We start from the raw sequence: 23,530 nt of genomic DNA, 5'->3' as shown, positions 1-23,530 counted from the left end.
AGTGGCTGTGCGTGTGACGCCGGCGGCGGGGGACCTGGGGCAGAGAGCGGTTCGCGCGCTTCGGGCCTAGTCCGGACTCACCGCCGCCGCCGCCATATTCCCGGTAACGGGGGCGCGCGGCCGGGGGCCGGCTGGGCCGGAAGAGGGCTCGGGGACGCCGCTGAGGCGGGGAGGGGGTCGGTTGAGTTTGGGGTAGCCGGAGTTGGCGGGCGGCGGGAGGCGCGGGCCTTTGAGGGAGGGGGCCGAGGGCGTCGGGCCGGGTCTGTGGGGAGGGAGCGCGGCGGGCCTAGCCGGGGGGGCGAGGACTAGGCCTGGGTGGGGAGCGGAGGTGGCTGGAGCTCCGGCACCCGCAGGGACTCTAGCCGGGGCCGCTGGGGGCCTCGGCAGGTGCGGCGGGCTGTGGCTGCGGGCTTCGCCGCGATCGTTCTTCGCAGCGCCATCCGAGGGCCCCTAGGAGCAGAGGCCTGCACTTCCTCGTCGCGCCCCAGGCAGCTGCGGCGCAGCTCCGGTCGGGCCCGAGGGTGATGGGCAGCGAGCCCCGCGAGCCCCGGTGGCCTGGGAGAGCGAGGGGCGGCGCGAGGCCGGGGGCGGGGCGGGGCGGGGCGGAGCGGAGCGGGTGGGGCAGAGCTCGGGCTGCCGGGATGCTGCGTCTCTGGAGACGGGAGGTTGGCAACCAATGCCCTCATCCCACCCTGGGACCCTTATGCCTTCTAACTCTTGTTTCTTTCTGGATACTGCAGTGGTATCTTTCTTGCCCTGTCCATTTTCCGGGCTCGAGATCTTCCTTCCGGAGCCATGTCAGAAGGAGTGGACTTGATTGATATATATGCTGACGAGGAGTTCAATCAGGTGAGGGGTCATCGGGAACACTGGGATTTTCCTGTATCAGCTGAGGAATCACTTGCACCAGACTTGCTGTGGTTCCAGGCTATGTCAGTCCTTGAAGATTTTCTAGGTCTAAACACCCCTCTGTCAGATCTAAAATTTTCCCTCTAGCACAGACTTCCAAGATTTCTGACCGTTCTACTTTATGTTAACTTAAGCCTCCAGGTTTAATTTTAAAAGCTTTGATTTAAGAGTAAATAAAAATTAGGTTTAATAGAGTGATGAATCAACCTGTGGAACTTGCTCCCCCAGGAAGCCAAAGTTGGATGTCAGTCTCTTCGAAGACTAACCAAAATTAAAAATCAGAATTAGGTTTGCTATAGTATTCATGAGGATGATGTTGATACCTGTTCTTTTGAGATTCTCTCAAACTGCCCCTGGAGAAATGTAGTCTCCTCCCCCATAAGGCAGTGAGAGGCACAGTATAAAAGATAACTTTAACGTTTAATTTCAGCTGCATTCCAGTTGTTTTCTATCTTCCTTCCTTTCAGAAGTAGCTTGACTCCAGGCTTGAGAAGTCCATAGGCATTTTAGTGTAATAAATTTTATTGATGAATCTGCTTGTTTGGTGGGGGGAGGTAAAGGTGTTGGACAAACCAGTTATGAAGCGCAGATATAGACCCAGTCACATACTCTAAGTTGGATTTGTTGGTCTCTATGTGATATGTCAAGAAATATGATACAGTAATCTCCTTTGAAACAATAATCTCATATACAGTTCATTTCTGAGCTCTTGAGGTCAAATCTCAAGAGTGTCCCAAAATCTCTATTTGAAACTTCCTAATATCTTGCCTGGATTATTTTCAGCACTGTTCTGCTCGAGTAAGCTGGTTCTTCCTATTGGCATCTTTCAATGACTACATGTCAGGACCTGGAAAGAGAATAAAAAAAGATAGGGTAGGGAAGGAAAGTGCTCTGATTGGACCCTGACTTTGCTATGAAGCAACAGAAGAGGTTGATATATGCCATTTCTTTCACTTGACGTAAGTTAGTCATTTTCCCATGTCTTCTCAGGCAAACTGAAGTCATGGACATGTGGCTGCTGATTAACTTAAATACATGAAGATTTTTCTTTAAATTTCAAACAAGTCATAATTATTTATGGATGAAAAGAAAGGTTTAGAATATTTAGTTACAAACCATTGTTTTCCTGAGTTTTTCATATTACTTTGAATCAGACCTTTACTACTTTTTACTTTTTTTTTTTTTTTTAGTACAAGATGGCAAGAAAAGAAGGCTCCCTTAGTTGTTTTCAATTATTAATTGTAAAAACTTCTTTGCCCCTAATTTCCTTATCTGTGGGTTGGTAACGGTGCTGCTGATTCACTTTGGGAAATGGGTAGAACAGGGTCCTTGACCACAGGGACATTTGGTCTGAGAAATGAGATTCCATAATTTCTTAAGCAGTGCAGCTTGTAGGTCATAGGCAAGACATAGACCTCATCCAGTGGTCACTGCTTTGTCAAGGTAGAAGTCATTGGCCTCAACAATTTGTTCTCTGGTCTCTTTAGTTAAACAGGACTTTTTTATGGGTCTAAGATAGGCCAAAGATGGTGTGTGAAATCAAGTAGACATTTATATCAAATGGACAGTATTTGATACTTAGTAAGTTGAAGAAAGTATAGATTTTGAATGTCTTATGTCTGGGGGAAGGTCAGGGGAGGGGTGCTTTTTTCCCCACAGGTGAGTTAATTTTTAGCAAAGCTGGTTTTAATATATTTTGGAGGCTGCTAAAGGAGTGGTAAAAGCTCTGTTCGGCTAGGATTGTTAGAAGCAAGCTTAGACTGAAGGCAGCGAGTACACATTGTGTTTTAGAATGTTATAAGAATGTTATTGATTCACCCCAAGCTTACCCATGCACAAGAACCTTGTCACGTGTACTTTGCTCCCCGGGGAAAATAAGCACTGTTCCTAGATGGAACCCTATCGTGCTGACTCCCGGATCTCTTAAAACATGTACTGCAAAAGCCTCTTTTGCAGAGCTACTTCACTCCTTTTACAGTTGGAATCTTAGGATTCACAGCTGCTTTCTTAGGCTGGGGAGAACAACTAGAAAAGAGACTGAGAGCTGCCATCCTGCTGAGTGTTTTGTCTCTGTTCTGTTCCTTGTGCTAAGACAGGCACTTTGCACAATATGCTCAGTTTTCCTCATTTTTATCAACAAGTATTTATTGAGCTACTTCTGTTTGCTAGGCACTGTGTTAGAAGTAGTGAGATCAAAGGAAAAAATGGATTTCTTTGCTCAAAAGAGGTTCCATTCCTGGTGGTTGAGAGCAGTGGACAGTGACGGAAGGAGAGTGTGAGGTGAGAACTGTGGAAATGGTAATTACAAAGCCAAAAACTGGGCTTTGGTTACAGTTAAAAGAAAATTATGTCAAATAGGTTGCTTTGAGAAAAATAAATCCTAAGCTTTATTATTCCCCTTAGATATCAGGAAAAAGGCTGGCAGGTAGGAACATTGAGCAGACAGGTGGGGAAGTTCTCATTTAAATTCATAATCATGCAAGTTCTCTTTTGTAGACCAAGAGGCTTCATGAAACAATCACAGTTATTCCTATGCTATTAAACGCAGAATTGTCCGTGGTATTAATTCAGTATTAAATACATACTTCTTTTTTAAGCTCCCTGAAATGAATCCCTCGACATCAATGCCTGTAAAACATTGTATTTTTCACTTAATTTGTAGAATTAGATTTTTCTTTAACTGAGTAAAACACCAGCTCATTTGGTAATCTGCAAGACCTCAGGACCTATCTGTTTTTCTGTCTTAGCAACTGAAGAGTAAAATGAACTGATGTTGCTAGCAAATTTAAATCCAAACACAACTTGATACATTGTTTCTTCAATAAAATCTTCAGCAGAATCCTCAACAGGTCTGTGCATCAGAATAGTTCCCACAAACTTCTTTGAACTGAGGCTCTGTGGCACAGAGAGACCATTTGAATCTTGTGACAATTTTGCATTCATTGAATCCGTTTGTGTTTCTTAAAGTGGTAAGGTAATCCATCCACCAGGGTCTTCCAGGATTGAGTCTGTCATATATATTCTCTAAGGAACCCTGAAAGAGTAGATTGTTTGCTGAGGCTTACAGTATGGGGGATTTCCTGGTGATACGTTTGATCTCTGAGCTGCCCAAGTCTGCATGTTCTCTACCCAATTATCAGCAATAATTTTTGTATTACAACTTTTACACACACATCTCTGAATCACAGATACTGCACAGAAGGAATTCCAGTTTGGTTCCACTGACCATCCAAGATGGTGTGTTTCCTTAGTCCCTTTAAGTTCCATTTCACAATCCTTGATTTATTTAAAAAAAAATAAATAAATAAAGGCACCCTGGTTTGAAGTGTGAAGTAGTGTTGTCCAAGGATTAGAGCATTGAAGAGGACTGAGTGGTTTCTAAGTTCCTTCTCTACCTTGAACTACAAGGGCAAATCATACGTAGTACATGAAGAAACAAATAAGTGGTTTGTCTAGAGTTAAGACTGTTTGAGATACAAGGCTGTGAAATATTTTACACATAAAATGTTGAGTTATTAGTCACAGCTTTCTTCACCTTTTTAATTTATTATCCGCCCTGTGCTTTCCAGTGTTAGCTTCTCCCTGTTCTTCACATACCCATCCTTTTTTATGCAAGGTCCTTATTTATAGGTTTGACTACCTAAAATAGTTTTCCTGTGCTTATTTGCCTCACTGATTCCTTTTCTTGCTTTTAAGTTGCCCCTAAAAAGTTTACTCCCTTTTGCCATTCTCTTTGTGAGATTTTTACAAGGTTCAAACTCCTCTCCTATGGGGCTTCTTAAGAATATTTGTAATATTTGAAGCTATTTACATGCCTCAGGAAGTAGAATCCTTTCCCCCTCAATACCAGAACAATCCAATAGTATTATCATGGTGTGCATGTCCTTCCCTTGTACTTCAGGTAAACTGAGAAACTAAAAGATTGTTTCCAGAAGTTTCTGATGGTATGTAGGTCTAAGAATGCATTTTGTAGTTAGTCTCTTCTCTCTAGTCGAAGTTCAGGATCAGCAGTTCTCGTGATGGTATTGAAGGGAGAAAGTTACTGGAGCTTCCTGTCCTGAGTTGCATTCGGGGAAATGATTCTCCTTCAGGCAGTTAAACAAGTTACCTAATACAGGTTCTTTTATTCCCTTAGTATAGGCTCTTTCTTTATTCCTGTTTTTAAAAGACAGCAATGACGTGAATGAGCTATAGTTTCCCTAAAACACTCCGAACGTCTCCCTGTATCTCTCATTTTGGCAGTATCCTCTTTAGCACTGTTTGGATGTTTTAGAATGTTACCTAAAAATATGCTTGTCTGATCCTTAAAATAAAAAGATCCTCTCTGAGATAATGACATTGCAAAATCTGAAACATTAAGGTCCCTTAGTAGTAGTTCTTGTGATTTTAGGATTTTTTTGTATAAGTGTTAGCTTGGGCTGCTGTAACAAAGTAACAAAAACTGGGTGGCTTATAAACAAATGTGTTTCTCACAGTTCTAGAGGCTGGAAAACTGAGATCAAGTTCATGTTCCGGTGAGCAGCCTCTCTCAGTTGCAGACTGCCAACTTGTATCCTCACATCATGCAGTGCAGAGCAGAGCAGAGCAAGCAAGCTCTCTTGATTCTTATAAGGGCACTAATCCCTTTCATGGGCTCTACCCTCAAGACCTCATCTCCTCTTAATTACCTCCTAAAGGCCCTACTTCCTAATACCATCACACTGGGGAGTAAGGTTTCAGTGTATGTGGGGTGGAATCAAACATTCAGTCCATAACAGTAATATATCACATAGGTAAAAAGTATATTTTGCCTATCATGCAGAATACACGTTCATATTTGAATGCTTACTATAACACAGCTTATGATATCGGTGCTTGTCCTACTTCCTGACCTTTATATTTTAGAGAACTTCACTGTTTTTGTGTATCATTGGACATCTCTGGTATTGCTCAAAGATGTCTCATATAAATGTCATGGTAATGTATTGGATCCGCATGTCATTTGAGAAATAGAACTTATAATGGAAAATCCCCCTGTTATTCACTTCCCTTTTATTTTATTTTTTATATTTCTTTGATGGTTAATGGAAAGATGGGATTATGTACTATGAGTTTTAGAGCTTCTCTAAATCATTCATGTAAATCAAAGAGTTTAAACCAGTAACTCCCATTCTTTTTTGTGTTTTGGTTCCCACTTTAACATGCTTTTCCCCTGATTTCCATTTTTAAGTAAATACACTCCCTTCCTTCCTTTCTTTCTTTCTTCCTTCCTTAATTCTTTCTTTCTTCCTTCCTTTCTTCCTTCCTTTCTTTCTTCCTTCCTTCCTTTTCTTTCTTCCTTCCTTCCTTCCCCCCTCCCCCCTCCCCCCTCCCCCCTCCCCCCCCTTCTTTCTTTTTTCTTTCTTTCATTTTTGGCTGTATTGGGTCTTCGTTGCTGCGCATGGGCTTTCTCTAGTTGCGGTGAGCGGAGGCTACTCTTCGTTGCGGTGCACGGGTTTCTCGTGGTGGTTTCTCTTGTTGCGGAGCATGGACTCTAGGCACGCGGGCTTCAGTAGTTGTGGCTCAAAGGCTCTAGAGCGCAGGCTCAGTAGATGTGGCGCATGGGCTTAGTTGCTCCACGGCATGTGGGATCTTCCCGGACCAGGGCTTGAACCTGTGTCTCCTGCATTGGCAGGAGGATTCTTAACCACTGTGCCACCAGGGAAGCCCTACTCTATTTCTTATTAAGTAGAAGAGTAAATTTTGTGTAACTCTTGATTTTGGAAATAGCATAAGATGTTGAAAATAAATTTTCATTAGTGTATCTTAGATGTGGTCTTGAGAAGCTGGCCACATTGATAGCAGTAGCAGATGCATCTCTGTGCATTCTTAGTTTGCTTGTTTAATCATCGTGTACCTTTTGAGTCTCACAGTTGATTAAAGCTAGAAACACTATAGACTCCTAACAGGGTCTTAGGAGAAACACCTACATAAGTATAATTAAGTGTTAAAATTGTTTTACATGGGGAAGTTTTTCCTCCTAGTTTCTTAGAGTAGGACGAGGAAGTTTTGTATATTTTATAAAATATTTGACCGTGGATTGTAAGTAAATTAGAGTAAAATAGAATAAACAAAATGAAAGGTTTTCAAACCCACCTTTGCCAACCCCTCGTCTCTTAGGACCCAGAGTTCAACAACACAGATCAGATTGACCTGTATGATGACGTGTTGACAGCCACCTCACAGCCCTCAGATGACAGAAGCAGCAGCACTGAGCCGCCACCTCCTGTTCGCCAGGAGCCATCTCCCAAGCCCAATAACAAGACCCCTGCAATTCTCTACACCTACAGTGGCCTGCGTAATAGGCGAGCTGCTGTCTATGTGGGCAGTTTCTCCTGGGTGAGCATGGGTAACCAAAAAGGCTTGTGGGTGGGCTGGAGGGAGAGCACTGGGAGGAGATGGCATTTTCAAAAACCACTGTTGCACTGTTTTGTGCTCTGATGGGGTTGGATTTCTTTTTCCTGGGATCAGGTTGGATTGATCTCTGAAAGAGAACTATCCTGAGGACGTACTGGTGCCGAAGAAAGCAATGATTATGTGGGTAGTTGCTTTTTCTGCCATCTTGTTACCGCCCCTGACCCTGGGGCTTTTATGTCTGCCAGGGTCATCTGTGGGATGAGATTTCAGAGTGAACACCTTGAACTCTTGGTGGTCATTAGATGGTCCTATGATAATGATGGGTGAGAGGGAGCAAAGACCTTGATAGCTGTAGTACGCTCGGGGTAGGTGGTGATTGTTGTTCTGCAAAAGTTATTGTATGACATGTTTTTGGGCTGGTGATGGGAGGTGGTGTTTTCAAATTAAGAAATGTATATACTGAGGGGAAAGTTGCTGTCAGTGATCAACTCTAGCCTATCAGATCTATAACTAAAAGCTGCTAGTAATCACTGTTTGAGCTGATGACCAGCCAGCCCAAGTGGCAGTCAAAGTTAAAATAGGTTTTAATTTTCTTAGTCTCAAAGATGGGGATTGGGGCAGGGGTGGGTGGTTTTGGAATTCTGTATGGGTGAGGACAATAGGAAAAACTTGCTCTAATTGAAATATTGATGGCCTTCTGGGTTTCCTGTGGGAGGTCATGATTGTGACTAGAATCCTAGGTTTGGGGGAAGGGTTTGGGACATTCTGGGGGAGGGGGGTGTAGCTCTTGACATTTCTTCCTTTTCCATTTTGCCGGCCCCAGTGGACCACAGACCAGCAGCTGATCCAGGTTATTCGCTCTGTAGGAGTCTATGATGTGGTGGAGTTGAAATTTGCAGAGAATCGAGCAAATGGCCAGTCCAAAGGGTGAGGTCTGGATTTGAGAAGCCCCTTTTAGTTTGTAACCATTGGGATGACAGATCTGTACTGTTATTTTGGCCCTGTAATTTAATCCCTCCCACCCCTGGCCCAGTGTACTGCCTTGGTTTTAACAAACCACCTTAGAATGGGGACCTAGCTGCAGTGTAGGAGAACATCCATCCATTGAGAGGCAAAGAAAGCTGATTTCTAATTTGAAATAAATAGGAAAATTTTAGCATGACACCTGTTTGTTTTTAGTAGTTTTGTGTGTTTAATATTAGAAAGATAAAAAAAAAAAATGGGACTTCCCTAGCAGTCCAGTGGTTAAGACTTCGCCTTCCAATGCAGGTGGTGTGGGTTCGATCCCTGGTCTAGGAGCTAAGATCCCACATACCTCACGGCCAAAAAACCAAAACATGAAACAGAAGCAATATTGTAAAAATTCAATAAAGAGTTTAAAAATGGTCCACATCAAAAAAATCTTTAAAAAAAAATATTAGCAAGGTATCCTTGGCTTTACCAGTTTTCACTAAAAGTGGAAGAGAATTTCTGTGTTCCTCTCTTGGTTGTCTAGTAGATTTCACTCGTTTTTAATTTTTCTTCCTCAAGGTATGCTGAGGTGGTGGTAGCCTCTGAAAACTCTGTCCACAAATTGTTGGAACTTCTGCCAGGAAAAGTTCTTAATGGAGAAAAAGTGGATGTGAGGCCAGCCACCCGCCAGAACCTGTCACAGTTTGAGGCACAGGCTCGGAAACGTGAGTGCGTCCGAGTCCCAAGAGGGGGTACGTGGAGACCATCTGTATGAAGGGGGGGAAGTTTGTGGGTTTGTTTTCTGTGGTGTAGGCTTGGCCTACGATGTGGAAGAGTTTGAGAGAGGGTGGTGGTGATTATGGGTGGCAGCATGGCAGTAGGTAAGCCAAAAAACAAGGCTCATGTGCTAGGAGTTAGGTAGGTTCAGGTTATGGCTCAGTTTTGCCACTAACTCATTATGTGACCTTGGGCAGGTCACTTTACTGCTTAGGGCCTACTTCCCCATTTGAACTAGACACACAACATATAAAGTTCCTGTCAACTCTAAATGTACGTGTTCCTATCTAAAAAATCAAGTGTATAGCAAATGGGCTTAATTGTAAGACATGTCTCTATAAATTATTAAGAAGCAACCACCATAAAATATAAATATGATGCATAAAGATGGCTGTAATCTTGTCATAAACATACACTGGAAGGGTGCTCTGTAAGGAATCGACCAGGAGGAGTGCTGGAGAGTAAGAATTTAACAGTGCTTCTCCAGCATTGACCAGGGGGGTGGGTACCCTTTCGATTACCTGCGATTTTAGTTTGCTTGGCAAGTGTTTCCCATTAGTAAAGAAAGTTGCATCACACTACCTTAGCTTGATGATAGTATGCCTTAAGCTCACCTTATTCCCTTTTTTCTGACCCTGTGCTCACCAAGCCACCTTCTGATACTAATTTGGTTTCCCAACTAGGCTCTCCTACTGGGAAGAGAATGCGCTGACCAGCCGACACAAGTATTCCAGTCTGCTTGGCAGTTATATTTCTCATTGTAAATTAATAAATTGTCATTCTGGTTTATGAATCAGTCTCTTGTGAGTTTGGATAGTGTGAATCAATCTCCTAGGGTCCAGTCACCCCTGGGTGAACTGTTAAAATCAAGTTTCTGAACCTGCGAAACCTGGGGACCAACCTTGGATTGTCCTGACCTCAGAAGGTGCAGCCACCCTGCAAGGCCCTGCCTGAAACAGTCAACTGCCATTACTTTCCTTTTACTACAGTGGGGGTATGGCAAAGTTTTCGTTACCCACTTTCTGTCACTGCTTAGGTCCTGCTCTCAAAATAGTGCCTCGTATTTATTGATTGGGTAGTCCACTGGGACCTTGGATAGGTTGATTGAAGGTGGAAATATGGCCACTCAACTCTTGCATAGGAACAACTATGTTCTTATAACTATATGGAAAGCCTAGATGGAAGTGGTGTGAGCTATTGCTCTGGGTTAGAAGGCACATACTTTTCTTCCTTGATAACCTGAATTTTCAAAGTCCATTGTGTTTCAGAGTCTTTCTATGATTCACGCCTCTTCTAACTTTCTTAAGATGTATAATTTTACAGCTGCGTTGAGCACCTAACAGTCCTAGCACCACTTGGCTGTTTACTCCTTGATGTTACCTTTCTTTGCTGAAGTGATGGTGCTGACTGAGTGGTGTTTTTCTGCGCTGTCATGTTGATGGACTTGGGCTCTGTTAATTCACTAAGTATAGCTGGTTGACTTAGTCTGCTTAACACTGGTTGCTACTCTCGGGATTTGTGGCCATAGATACAAAAAGAACCCTTGCTAATGTGGGAACAGTAGCTGGGAAGGTAGCTAACTTTCAGAGGATTACACTTGCTAATACCTCTTCTTTCTTCAGCTTGAGAGAACTCAGGGAAGAAGCACGTTGACATGTGTGTGAGACATGAAAAGCAAGAGAATGCTGTGGTAGCCACTGGTGATATACTGTATTAGAGAAACCAAGGCCGTTGCCGAGGGCATTAATTCCACCTTGTGCTTTCATCAGGAGTTAGTGTTCACTAACAAGTTTTTGTTTAAGGAGCACTCTTCTTTCTGTCCACACTTGTCTCCTAATGGCATCTTTCTACCTCCAAGACTCCAAAGGCCATGTGATCACATTCTTCTGTTGGATTCCACATTAACCAGGCTTAGAGTAGACTATTAAATTGGAAAGAGGAAACAAGTTTAACCAAATGACTTGACGGTGTCAGAGCCATGTTTCCAGCTGTATACAAACATGTCTGAGCCCCTGTTTTGCACAACACCATACCACCGTTCCACGATGATGTTCCTAGTAGGCTGCCCTGTGGGGTAGAGGGTTTGGGCTGTTGAAATGTAGGGGGAGTTTCCCAGGTTTCAGGCATATTTTGTACCAGGCTTTTGCGAGGAGTCCCTGGTGTCCGCTGTGTGCCATCTGCTCATTCTGTGGGCAGATCTTTCCTTGGCTTGTCTCCCGTTTTTTCTCATTTAACCTCCAGTCTTCTACTCTTTGTTCTGCGGCTCTTTCCCCATCCCAGTTACCAGTTTTGGTACTTGGATGGAGGAAGTGTTATCCATCCCCTGCCCTTCCCTCCCTTCCCCCAAATTCCCTGGCCAAAGAGCCATGGCAAAGAGAAAATTTCAAGTATATAGCAGGATAAAGACGGTTAACTATTACTAGTCTAAGGAAAGAGTCCCTGAACTCCTACCAGAGAAAATGGGATTTCGAATCAGCTTGAATCCAGCTGAACAGTAATGAACATACTTCAGCACTGTCATTTTCTCATGGGTTATTAGGATCCTTCTGCATTTAAAAATAGAAAACAAATCTAAGGGTGACTTAAATGTGAAGCACTGAGAGTTCTAGATAAAGAGCATTCTTTAACATACAGAATTTAGGGTGGTTTTGCTTCCTGGGTTTATGTCTTAACTAGGTTGCCTCTGAGCTTTCTGAGGCCAAAGAAAAACAGTAGGTGATTTTACCTTCTTTCTCAGCTACCTGTCACCTTCCTTATTATGGTGTCAGATGACTTGCTGAAGGATGACCTGGTCCCGTGGTTATGTTTAAAGGTTGGGCAGTAACAGTAATTCTGTTTTGTTTCATAGGAATACCTCCACGGGCCCACTCCCGAGATTCTAGTGATTCTGCTGATGGACGGGCCACACCCTCTGAGAACCTTGTACCCTCATCTGCCCGTGTGGATAAGCCCCCCAGTGTGCTGCCCTACTTCAATCGCCCTCCTTCAGCCCTTCCCCTGATGGGTCTGCCCCCACCCCCAATTCCACCCCCACCACCTCTCTCCTCAAGCTTTGGGGTCCCTCCTCCTCCTCCTGGCATCCACTACCAGCATCTCATGCCCCCTCCTCCTCGATTACCTCCTCATCTGGCTGTACCTCCCCCTGGGGCCATCCCACCTGCCCTTCACCTCAATCCAGCCTTCTTCCCCCCACCAAATGCCACAGTGGGGCCTCCACCAGATACTTACATGAAGGCCTCGGCACCCTATAACCACCATGGCAGGTAAGGACTATCTTGTTCCTTTCAGATCTGAGCCAGGCATAGTGGGGTAGACAGTGTTTTAAGCATTTTGTTCTCCCTGAGGAAGTAAGTGAGCACTGAATTCTTGTGTTTTCCCTTGTGGAAACTGTTGTCATAGTATTGAGTCCTGGGAAATAGTTAACTATTAGAGAATGTTTTTGTTTGGTATTTTGTTTGTGTCTTACCTCTCAACCCAAACCATGTCCTTCGTATCCCTTTTTAAGGCAGTTGATTAAATGGAGTGCTGTAAGTCACTGTTAGGAATGCTATGAGTGTCTAGCACTGTTGGGTCATGCCAGAATTACAAAAGTATATGACATAAATCCTGTCTTTGAAGAGAACGTGAACATATAAAACATGTGAACAGGCTGAGAACCATTTAAGACATTATACAGGAGAGCATAGTTAAATAGCATAGTACTCTAGAGTATGGTAAAGTTAACAAGGGGTGTGGGCAGTCAGGAGTGGTATTATTTCTGTGTGCAGCCGAGATTCGGGCCCTCCGCCCTCTACAGTGAGTGAAGCAGAATTTGAAGAGATCATGAAGCGGAACAGAGCAATTTCCAGCAGTGCCATTTCCAAAGCTGTATCTGGAGCCAGTGCAGGTAACTCATCCTTACCGTTGCTGCCTTCTCCTTACCTTTCGTTTTTCCATTGTTTTGTCATTTCCATTGGCAAGAAATTCAACAAGATAAAGTTGGAGCACTAGTAGATTCTCAAGAGTGGCACATTTTGAAAAGCAATATGGTAACCTGGTTTCCTGGCTTTTGGGGAGCTCCACTGGTGCTGTTTATTTAGCCTGTGTCTAGACCTGCCCCATGAAAACCAACTTAGTGCCTAGAATATAAATAACTAATACTATCTCATTGTGGTGTTTGTTATAGAATGAAATTCCTGCCTCACGGAGATCTTCATCTCAGTGGTTGATCAGTGGATCTAGTGTCTATGTAATGAGTCCAATGCCAAGTGTAGACCTTGGGTTTTTAGAACTGATGATGATGGTGGATATGGAATCTGATTACATTTGGGGATCGAGGCAGAGCTGGTGGCCTCCATGTAACCTATCCTAGAAAGAGACAAGTCTGTTCGGTGTCAATCTTAAGGCATAATATACCCTTACAACTAACTTTTGCCTTGCTGTCAGTATTAAGTGGGCAGAACCAGAAGCCATGCCTTTGAGAACCAGGGGAACAGAACCTTTGGTTCCTAAGAGAAGAGAACATAGGAAGTTTCCGGGTTCTGGTCCAAGTTTCACATTATAGCACTAATCATATTCACTTCCTTCCTGTGAGTTTCCTACATGAATGTAAATATAGATTGTCAGATCTCCTAAGAAATAAGTTAACTCTATTATCGTCCGTTTTCCATAATTTCTCATCTTTGACTACAAAATTTGAATGCAGAGTGGACGAAAGACAGAAAGTATGTATATTTTCTCTCTCTTTTTTTTTCCACCAGAAACCTTCATTGACATCTGAGTAAATCTCTTTAAATTAAAAAGTAATCTATGCTCATTGTAGCAAGTCAGATATACAGAGTATAAAGAAAAACATTGTTCTTCTCCACCCGTTCCTTCACACTGAGATGATCAATAACTGAACCTCTGTCTCCTCCCTTTGTTTTGTTCTCATTCCAGTCATTCAAACCACAAATATTTATTGAATGCCTACAAAATAGGCAAAAACTCCCTACTCTGGTAGAGCCAAAATCCTGGTGTTCTTAGATCTCCACAGAATTGCAGGTCCTTCACAGTCTCTGTTCTGTTCTTAACTGCCTTGCACAGAGGAAGCTGCCAGTCCTCGCTGTCACTGGACCCCTGCCTGGTTTCATGCTTTCCTTGCATTGTCTTGTCCTTAATGCTAAGAAAGCTTTAGTTTGGAAAAGCATTGTGCAAGTACCCACCCTGACCACTATCCTTGAGTCCAAACGTTGCTCAGATGTGAGGAATGAAGGAGCTAGTTCTTGATGGCAGCATAATTAAAAATATGTGTGTGTGCATATATAATATATATATACGCACGCACACACACAACATACATGTCTTAGATATATGTTACTTGTATGTATATATGTATTTGGTTATAGATTTAAAATAATCCAGACAGAAATGTGCAGTGTTAATAAATGAAAGGCTTCCGTACGAGGACCATCAATAAGACCACCTTGTACAATTCAGTGTCCTTTAGATTTTTTTTCTGTGCATGTAGCAAAATATATATGTAATTTTGATTGTTTTTACAAAAATGGAATATTGTTTCACAGCTTTTTAAAAATACATTCTGGACATCTGTTACATCAACTAATACCTAACGTTTATTGAGCCCTTACTGTGTGCCTGGCACTGTGCTAAGTGCTTTACATGGATTGCTTTGTTTACATACAGATTTACCTCATGCTTTTTAACGACTATGTAGTATTCTGTAGAACCAATGTTCCATAATTTATATAGCCAAATCCTACTGAAGGAACTTCAAGTTGTTTTTGATTCTTTAATACAACAAACAATGCTGAAACAAACATTGTTTAAATTATATACTTGTGAACAGAAGTAGAAAATTTTTAGATATGCTGGGTCAAAAAGTATGCACATTGTTTATTTTAATGGATGCTGTCTGATAGCCCGCAGACAATGACGTGCCGGATTATACATCCACTAGCAGTATCTGAGGGTATCTGTCCGATTCCAGACCACTAGAATATAGGTGCCATACAGTTTTATACCTGCCACTTCTGCCTCATCCGTTTTACCGTGGTTCTGTGGGACAGCTAGTTACTCTTGGTTTGTGTCCTCCTGAGTTCTCCTTTTCATCAGTTAGTTTACTGCCTCTGCTCATCCTTGGCCTTTCCCATCCATCCCCTGTCAGGGGATTACAGTGACGCGATTGAGACGCTGCTCACAGCCATTGCTGTTATCAAACAGTCCCGGGTCGCCAATGATGAGCGTTGCCGTGTCCTCATCTCCTCTCTTAAGGACTGTCTTCATGGCATTGAAGCCAAGTCTTACAGTGTGGGTGCCAGCGGGAGCTCATCCAGGTGAGTTGATGATTGCTTCAGCAGCCTGCCAGCCCTGAGCAGCACTCTTCCAGGGATTGGCAGGGGGAGGAAAGGAGCCCAGGGTATCTGGCAAGGACCTAGTTGAAAGAGCAGACCTAGCCCTCATGTCTTTAAGGGGAAAAAATTAAGCGTTTACATTAATAAATGTTGTAATGTCTGAAATCTGTGTTTGGTGAGGCAGTGGGCTTATTTAGGAAGAAAGACTGATGTAGTTCAGAACATGGGCTTTGGAGCCATACGTTCTTGGATCTGAATCCCAGTCCTGCTCCTAACTACCTGCATGACCCTGAATATGAAAGTTACTCAACTTTCCCAGCCTCATTTTTCTTACTTTTAAAAAGGGGACAATGGTAGTACTTATCTTACAGACCTGTTGTAAAGATTAGGTGAGATAATGCATGTAAAGCTCTTAGCACTGTGCCTGATACATTAGTAAGATCTCAACAAGTTTAATTGCTATTAATTTTCCAAAAAAGACTAGGGGCCATGATAGAGTAACAGAAGAGTGGTTTAGACAAATAGTAGAAGACACCAAAACACAATACTCTTAGAAAGAATGGGGAAAGCCCTCTGAGTGAGGCTGAAAAGGATCCTTCTAATAGGAAAAGACATCGGTCCCGAGAGAGGTCACCAAGCCGGTCCCGGGAAAGCAGCAGGAGGCACCGGGACCTGCTTCATAACGAAGATCGGCATGATGATTACTTCCAAGAAAGGAACCGAGAGCACGAGAGACACCGGGATAGAGAACGGGACCGGCACCACTGAGAAAGGTGGGATGAAGCCCCATTGCTGGCTGGTTGATGATCTCTTATGAAAGAAAAATTCCTGATAGTAAAGATTTCTCTCTCTCCTTTTAAAACAAGAAAAGGGTGTGGGAAGACTTCCTATTTAGGTAACCAGAAATTCAGGAGGGCAGGTTTTCCCTTGTTTGTGAGGAGTCTCACCCTGAAATGGACCTGAGACTAAGCTCTTCTTGCTTGTTTTTTGACTGCTTTCACCTGGTATCTGAGACAACATGGCTTAATGGCTAAGAACACAGTGTCTGCAGGTAGATGCCAGGTTATGAATTCCAGCTCCTCCAGCCATATTACTTTCTGTGCCTCAGTTTCCTCATTTGTAAATGAAGATAATAAAAGCAACTGTCTCATTGGATTGCTGAGTATTCAGTGAGCTAATCCATATAGAGCATTTAGCACTCATAGTACCTGTCACATAGTAAGTTCTCAATAAATGATAGCTATTGTTACTATCATTGTTATGTTTTATTTATTTATTTATTATTTATTTATTTTCTTTTTGGTTGCGCCGTGTGGCCTGCGGGATCTTAGTTCCCTGACCAAGGATCAAACCCGTGCCCCGTGCATTGGGAGCACGGAGTCTTAACCACTGGACCGCCAGGGAAGTCCCTCATTGTTATACTTTAACCCCACCAAACTTTCAAATGAAAAAATCAGGAAAATTGGCCAAGACAGAAAAGTAAGACCATTGCCTACTTGTAAGTTTTCAAGGTGCAACATTAATGATTTTTAAGAATTGATATCTATTAAAAAGATTTTGAAAATAGGATACTTTAGTCAGAGAGGAGAAAGCTGATCTGAAAAAAAATTATCTTTAAAGCTTTAGAGACTGGAGGATATTTCAGTGGCAGGATATATTTGTTTTGGAAAAACTTACTGATTTTTTTTTTTTTTTTTTAATAAAGCAAAACAAAGGCAGGAGAGTTAGGGGTGGGGAACTATATTAACTCAAGTAACTGAAAAGTTGAGTTAGGCTTGGCTGGTTCAGGGGCTTCAGCTCTGTTATTTTCATTCTCAGGCTCCAGGTTACATCCCACCAGCTCGGCAATCCCAACTGAAAACAAGCTTCCAACAAAGATTGTTTCTAGTATATAAGCAAGCAAGAGCAGTTGTTGACTCTGTTTCTTTGGAGATCTGTAAAAGTAGTCGAGACTCTGGCGGGGATGGTATGTTTGTGGTTCCTGAAGGCTATTATTGCATGACCCAGGTGACTTTGGGGTCTCTTCTCAATTTTGTGGCTTCACATCAAGTACATTAGGATAATGTCCTTGGTGTTTGGCTGATTTGGTTGGTCTGAAGTAATGGTAATTGTGGAAGGTGAGTAGGAATAGTTCTGCTTGGTATCTTTGGGGTGGATAGATGGATGACTGGATGCAGAAAGGAAAAGAAACCCTCCCCCTTTCTTGTGAGTGCCTGTAGTTCACAAGCGGTAGCTGGACTGTAAACTGTTGCCTAGTGACAACCTACTAAACAAATAAGAAGGGAGTCTTGTTATGTTTGGCTACTGCCCTCTACTTTGTTGTTTGTCATCTGCCATTAACTTAAGCGGAGTTTTAAACAGCTTTGGCCTGGTTGAGTCTCAGGGAGTGGGCAGGAGGGTGGGTAGAGTGGGTCCGTGACGGATCTCGTCCCTCCTGCAGCAGCAGCAGCAGTTCCCTTGTTTGCGCTAGCACAGTTGCTAGTGTTGCTTGTAGGTTCAGTATCAGTCACCACCCTCCCCCAATCCTGCAGCCCCCCGTGTGTGTCCTTTGGAGCTGACTAGGATAAGAGTGACGAAGGAGGTAGTACTTGGTCTGTGCAAAGCATGAATTATAACCTCTGGGGCCACATAGGTTAGTAGTCGGAACATGTAACTGCATGTCACTGTTCTTGGCGGCTTTGCTCCTAACAGCCTTTTGATAGAAAAATTGTGAGATCCTCTGATCATTAGAACTTTGGGGATTGAACATCTGAACCTGAGACTTTAGCTGTCATCTTGCTTCATTTTTTTTCCACCTGTAAAATGGGACTTTTCTTCCATTATGAGGATGATTCAATTTGAAAAGCTCTGAAACATCCTATAACCCAGTAGTTCCTAGAAAACAGTCATTTGGCTGGTGCAGGCCTATGACAAACGAGGAAAATTAACTCTTGAGGCAGGTTTTCCAGTTCCCCACTTTTCCTAGTCACCCCTTTAGATATGTTGGTGATTCCTTCTGGTTAATTAGTCCAAAAGAACTGAATTTGACCCCCCAAAAATGTCCATTTCTCACATTCTCATCCTGGGATTCTTAACTTCATCTGCAGTTACCAAGTTGTGACTTAGGAGATGTCACGTTGAGGAGATGGTGCCTGGGCCTCATTTACCTTGATAACTTTGCAAGCTCTGAGTACAATACCTTTTAGTTAGAAAATACTAGTATTTATACTATACGGAGAGCTGTTCCCTGAGAGCAAAGGGTATGTTCCATCTAGGGGCAGCAAAAAACAGCAGCCTTTTTTGTCCATCTTTCCTCAGGATGGGCACGACCTCTGGGACCTGAAGTCTGATTGACCCACTTTGTCCTCTGTCTGCGTTCAAACATTACCACCAACATGGAGCCATAACCTCTAAGAATTGGGTGCTGTTCAGTTGACCCTTGAGCAGTGTAGGGGTTAGGGGAGCTGACCTCTGCGTAGTCAATAATTCGAGTATAACTTTATAGTCAGCCCTCCATTTCTGCGGTTCTCCATCCACAGATTCAACCAACCTCAGATTCTGTTGTACTGTAGTACGCATTTATTGAAAAAAATCCGCATATAAGTGGACCAGCGCAGTTCAAACCTGTATTTTTCAAGGGTCAACTGTAGTTTATTTCTGATGCATTAGTTATCCTCTGAGTCTTGTTTTGTAGCAACAGTTCCCAAATTACATCTCTTTTGTTGTATATGTGTGTACGGTTTGGAGTTTGAGGATATTCTTAGGTTGTCTGTGGCTTCGGCTTTTTGTAGTTGTTGGCTGCTGTCTCATTATTTTAGGACATTATCCTGCTTGAAATATAGTCATTCTCACCTCATTGCTATCCTCCTGGTCCAGTGAAAACTGAGCATTCTGTTCAATTTTGATCTAATGCAAAGATTCGGAAACCCAAATGATATGAAATTGAGGAGTCACTGAGGGTTTTAGTTTTCTCTTACAGAAAATGAGAAAGATACCTGCCTGCATAGATGTTTAGAGAAACCAGAGGCCATGACAGATTCTGAGGACCCCAGGGTGAAATGGTGCCATTTCAGAGTGTAGAAGGATCAGGCAGCTTATGGATGTATTTTTTCTTGCATAGCTCCTCCAGGTTACAGAAGTGCATACATTAAGGGTGAGCATTTATGTATAGGCCATGTTGCCAGTTTGGGCATTAGTAGAAATCCGAAGCCTGAATTTAATTCCCCCTTTTCCTTTTTGCTATCAGTTCTATTTTGTGTGGTAAGATTGAGCAGGCCACCCCCTGCAGATTGATGTTACAACGTTGGAAAGAGGGCTGAGTGTACTGGGGACCTTAAGTTAGGTCGAGATGTGACAAGTGGCTTAACAGTCCTTCACTGCTCAGCAGAAGTTCTTAACCGTGCTTTTAGTTTTCTTGGATGGTGACTACTGATTATCTTCTTTGACCTCCGTGCTCTGCTTTCTGCTCTGGCCTGACCGCATCACTCCTGCTTGGTGTTAGTATGCTTCTTGGCCCCTCACCCACACCTGTCATCTGGGGAGGACTTAGAATCTCTTGAGTGGTGGTACTTGGAACATCTCTGGCTCTATGTGTATGTGTATGCTGCTTTAAAAGAAGGAAAAAAGTTTAGTTTTCTTGTGTAAGTACATGCTCCCTGCAAGGGCCTCTTGGGTATTTGGGGGTTAATGGGTTTGGTTATGTACACACTTGTTTTCTTACCATTGTACTTCCCATTTCCAGATTTTTCCCCTTCCCCTTAAGGTAAGCTATGACTTGCTCAGAATAGATTTTCTGAAACAGTATTTAAACTCACCATGCTCCCTTAGAGCAACTTTTCTTGAAATGTAGCAGTTTCCATACTTTTCCAGCCAAAGTCTCCTTTTCAGTCAAACTGCTTTGATGCCTCATTTCATTGTCTATGTTTTTCCCCCTAACCTTAAAGTAAAATGTCACTCCTCTTTCCTCTGTTCTCCTCCAGCCATTCCCTCACTACTCACAGTGCCACACACTCCCAGACAGTGCTGCTGTCTTTTACTTTCCCAGGCTTGCATTCTCTCTGTCTGCATCCCCTACTTCATACGTTTTAACTTTAGAAAATGCCAGTATAATTTATATAAGCCCCTGTTAATCAGAAAGTAACCTCTAACTTGTATTTTCTTTCTTCTCTTCTGATGTTCTCATTGCAGGAGTCTGGTTGGAAGCAAATGTTTTTTTAATGGACTTGCATCTCCTCACCTTGATCAGGACTAAAGGACGGAGGCCGCTCCACCCCTTCCCCTTCCTCCAAGCCCCTAACCCCTTCCAGACACCCACAGGGAATACCCTCTGCCCTACAAGATTGAAGATTGCCTGGCAGCCCTCCCAGTCCCACTCCTGTTTGCCAGGGTAAAGAACCTAAAGACTTCATGTGGTTGGGAGGGTGGCAGACAGGAAGAAACCATGTCCAGGTCCCTGGTCTCCATAGAGAACGGTGCTTTGTCCAAGGAAACGTATGAGTTTCTGATTCTCCAGGAGCAGTTCAGTGGTGAGGTTGATGGGAAGACATCCTTCCCAAAGAAAATGGATCCTCCCTGTGGGATCTAGGAGAGTGACTGGGTGTGCCAAAATATGCCCAGGGTCCTGCCCTCAGCACTAGGTTTGGTGGGGCGAAGAGGGTCCAAACCCCTTGCTAACGTACCACTTCTCTAACTCCTTTACCTTCCCAGCCCTTTGAGGAGGGACCATGAGAACAGAAATTACTTTATGGAAAGCTTCTCCTGTTCTTGCTTTTCCCTCTTACTTATTGACGGTTTGTTTCCCTGACCTCCCAGGGGGCTAAAACCCTTTTAACTCCCTGCTGCCCAGCCTGCTCAGTGGGCTTGCCTCTCCTAAGCAGAGAAGGCCCATGAGGTTGCTTTCTGCTGGGGAGCCTGGCAGAGCCAATTACCACCCTCTACTGCTTCTTGCTTGGTTGCCTCTTGCAATAACCAGCTCCAATAGATGTTCCCTTTCCCTGGGGCTTTTCCATTTCACATGTGGAGCCCTTCCCCCAAGAAGGCTGCTTCCTTGTTTTAGAGGAAGGTACTGCCATTGGGAGTCGGGGACATCGGACCTCAGCAGTGAAGAACCCTTGTGAAATACTAGGAGTGGGGAAGGAGGCAAGTTGGGCAGGATATGGCCTACTTCCATAGGCTTTTCTTTTTTCAGGTTTGATGTGAGCATGGGCTTGCATCCTCCAGGTACATACTTTTACTTATTGTGGGATAACCTGGCACTAGTAGGTAAAGTCACAAATTTGGTATTTTTTCACCTTTTGAATTTTGACTTAATAGCTCCCCTCGCTCTGCCTGGAGGTACTTGCTGCCTCGCATAAGGAGCAAGGAAGAAGTGGAGCCTGACTTTAACGAGCTCAGCTAAGAATTCTAAGGACCACCACCCTGGGGGCCATTTTCCACACAGGCAAATGGAATTGCTTTTCCCATAACATCCAGATTGTGAGGCGCTGCTGCTGAAAGCAGCAGCAGCAACAGAGTCCTGCGGTACCCACGGGGCGACGGATGTTACTTCCGCGTGCGTCTGTAGGGCACGTGACATCGAACAGGAAACGTGGCACGTGGGATGTAGGGTTGCTGGAGACCCTTCTGGCTCAGAGGGGAGAGACTGAGCTGGACCGAAGCCTTCCTCTGTTCCCTGCACGTTTCTGACATAGCCCTCGCTCAGTCACTGAGGGAGGCCCCCAGGGTTGGAGAGGCACATTCCCTTGGGACAGAGGCTACAGGTTTGTAGCTTTTTTTCCCCCTGTCCCCCAACCCCATCCCCACCTCCACTTCAGAATATGGCACCCCGCCCAGCCGGCCAAGCGTTAAGTGATGTGCTTATCCTCGAGAGCAGCTCCGGGTGTCTTTTTAATGTAGAGAAAACCAAGTAAGGTGACAGTTTAAGGAGAAAAAAATATATAGAATACCAGAAAAGCCGTTTACCCGGAGAATTTTTTTCTCCCCATTTTGTTTTTACTCAATGACACAATTTTTAGTTTTATTTCCTGATAGCAAAAGGAAAAAAACCCAACCCTCAAAAAGGCCAAGGCCCCGTCCCCCTGTTGTTGGTGATTTGTTTGTCTTTCCAATAGGTTGAAAATTGTGTAATAAACTTGATGACACTGTCAATCTTTTATACTGCATTGTATTTTTTTTCCTTTTGTAACAAAATATTTTTAAATAATAAATGGGGTGTGAGCTGTTTCACGGATTCTGCATTGAATAGATTTGTTGAGGTGTCTGGGACATGGGTGCGGGCTGCTGCAGAGGCTTTGGGAGGGGAGTGAATCCCCGAGTTCTCTGCTGGAATTGCACGGTGGGCGTGTGTAGTGCGGGCGGTACACCACCTAGGAGACCTCGTGCGAACCTTTGGAGGTGCCCCTTGAGGTCTAGCTTTTTTCCTTAGCCATCTAAACAGCCTAGTTAATTCCAAGTCATCTTTTATCCTTCCAGGTTCCTAAGATTTATTCTCAGAATAAATGTCCTACCTTGTACAGTTCAGTTGCGATGTCATCAAGTTGATAAAGGGAAGAGTCCTCTGCTAGGCGTTAGAAGATACGCTGGCTAGTGCCTCCTTCACATCTAAATCTGTCTAACCGTGGACGAGCAGTACAACCTCAGTCTCTTTGGTTTGTAAGATGAAAATGATAGCTGTTCTGCCTTCCACATTGGGATATCTGAAGAATCAGATAACAAATGTGAGCGTGTTATGTAGACTGCACTGCTATCTAAATATAAGGAAGTACAGATTAGAAAGCTTAGCGAAGTGTTGCGGGGTAATCCTTGGGATTCCTGAAAGCTGGCTTTTTAAAAAGTTGGGTGAACAAGAGGAGAGTTAGCATAATAAAAAGATGAACCAGCAACCAGATGACATATAAAGCGTTGCTGAGACCAGTAAAGGCAAGAGCAGTATAAAAACAAGTAACCCTTAGTAGAAGGGAAATTCCCTGAGGGTCTATGATGTTATTAAACTTGAAGGAAAAAAAATAGTTGGAGTGCCTCTCAGAACTTAAACCAGTGTTCTCAAGTTGAGTTCCACGGTTGCCTGCATCTCAGTTATGCGCCATGCTTGCTAAAATGCCTTCCTGGCTGCATCAATCTCTGAAGTCTAGAAATCTCCTTTTTATGCTCCAGATGACTTACGTAAACTAAAGCGTGAGGACTGCTAGTTTAGAAAAGCAAATACGTTC

The 23,530-nt window shown here is 43.5% G+C and overlaps 1 protein-coding gene across 4 annotated transcripts; it reads left to right on the top strand.

Moving 5' to 3' along the window:
• Positions 1–14: 14 nt before the first annotated feature.
• Positions 15–22,469, top strand: CPSF7 (cleavage and polyadenylation specific factor 7). Of its 4 annotated transcripts, none has more exons than XM_068556602.1 (10): positions 15–103; positions 741–849; positions 7,048–7,266; positions 8,108–8,211; positions 8,815–8,987; positions 11,861–12,275; positions 12,780–12,898; positions 15,158–15,326; positions 15,950–16,117; positions 20,065–20,477. In XM_068556602.1, the coding sequence occupies exons 2-9, from the start codon at positions 796–798 to the stop codon at positions 16,110–16,112; spliced, it is 1,416 nt and encodes a 471-aa protein (XP_068412703.1). In that variant the 5' UTR covers positions 15–103; positions 741–795; the 3' UTR covers positions 16,113–16,117; positions 20,065–20,477. The 4 variants fall into 4 exon arrangements, with proteins under 4 accessions (XP_068412703.1, XP_068412704.1, XP_068412701.1 ...); XM_068556603.1 differs by lacking the exon at positions 20,065–20,477 and adding an exon at positions 20,511–22,469 and having other exon boundaries at positions 16–103; positions 8,815–8,960; XM_068556600.1 differs by lacking the exon at positions 20,065–20,477 and adding an exon at positions 20,511–22,469 and having other exon boundaries at positions 16–103.
• Positions 22,470–23,530: the final 1,061 nt, after the last annotated feature.

The sequence above is a fragment of the Eschrichtius robustus genome, chromosome 11 (assembly GCF_028021215.1).
Source record: "Eschrichtius robustus isolate mEscRob2 chromosome 11, mEscRob2.pri, whole genome shotgun sequence".
Classification (NCBI taxonomy): domain Eukaryota; kingdom Metazoa; phylum Chordata; class Mammalia; order Artiodactyla; family Eschrichtiidae; genus Eschrichtius; species Eschrichtius robustus.
The sequence above is the reverse complement of the archived record's forward strand: the minus strand, read 5'-3'. Positions and strand labels throughout refer to the sequence as shown.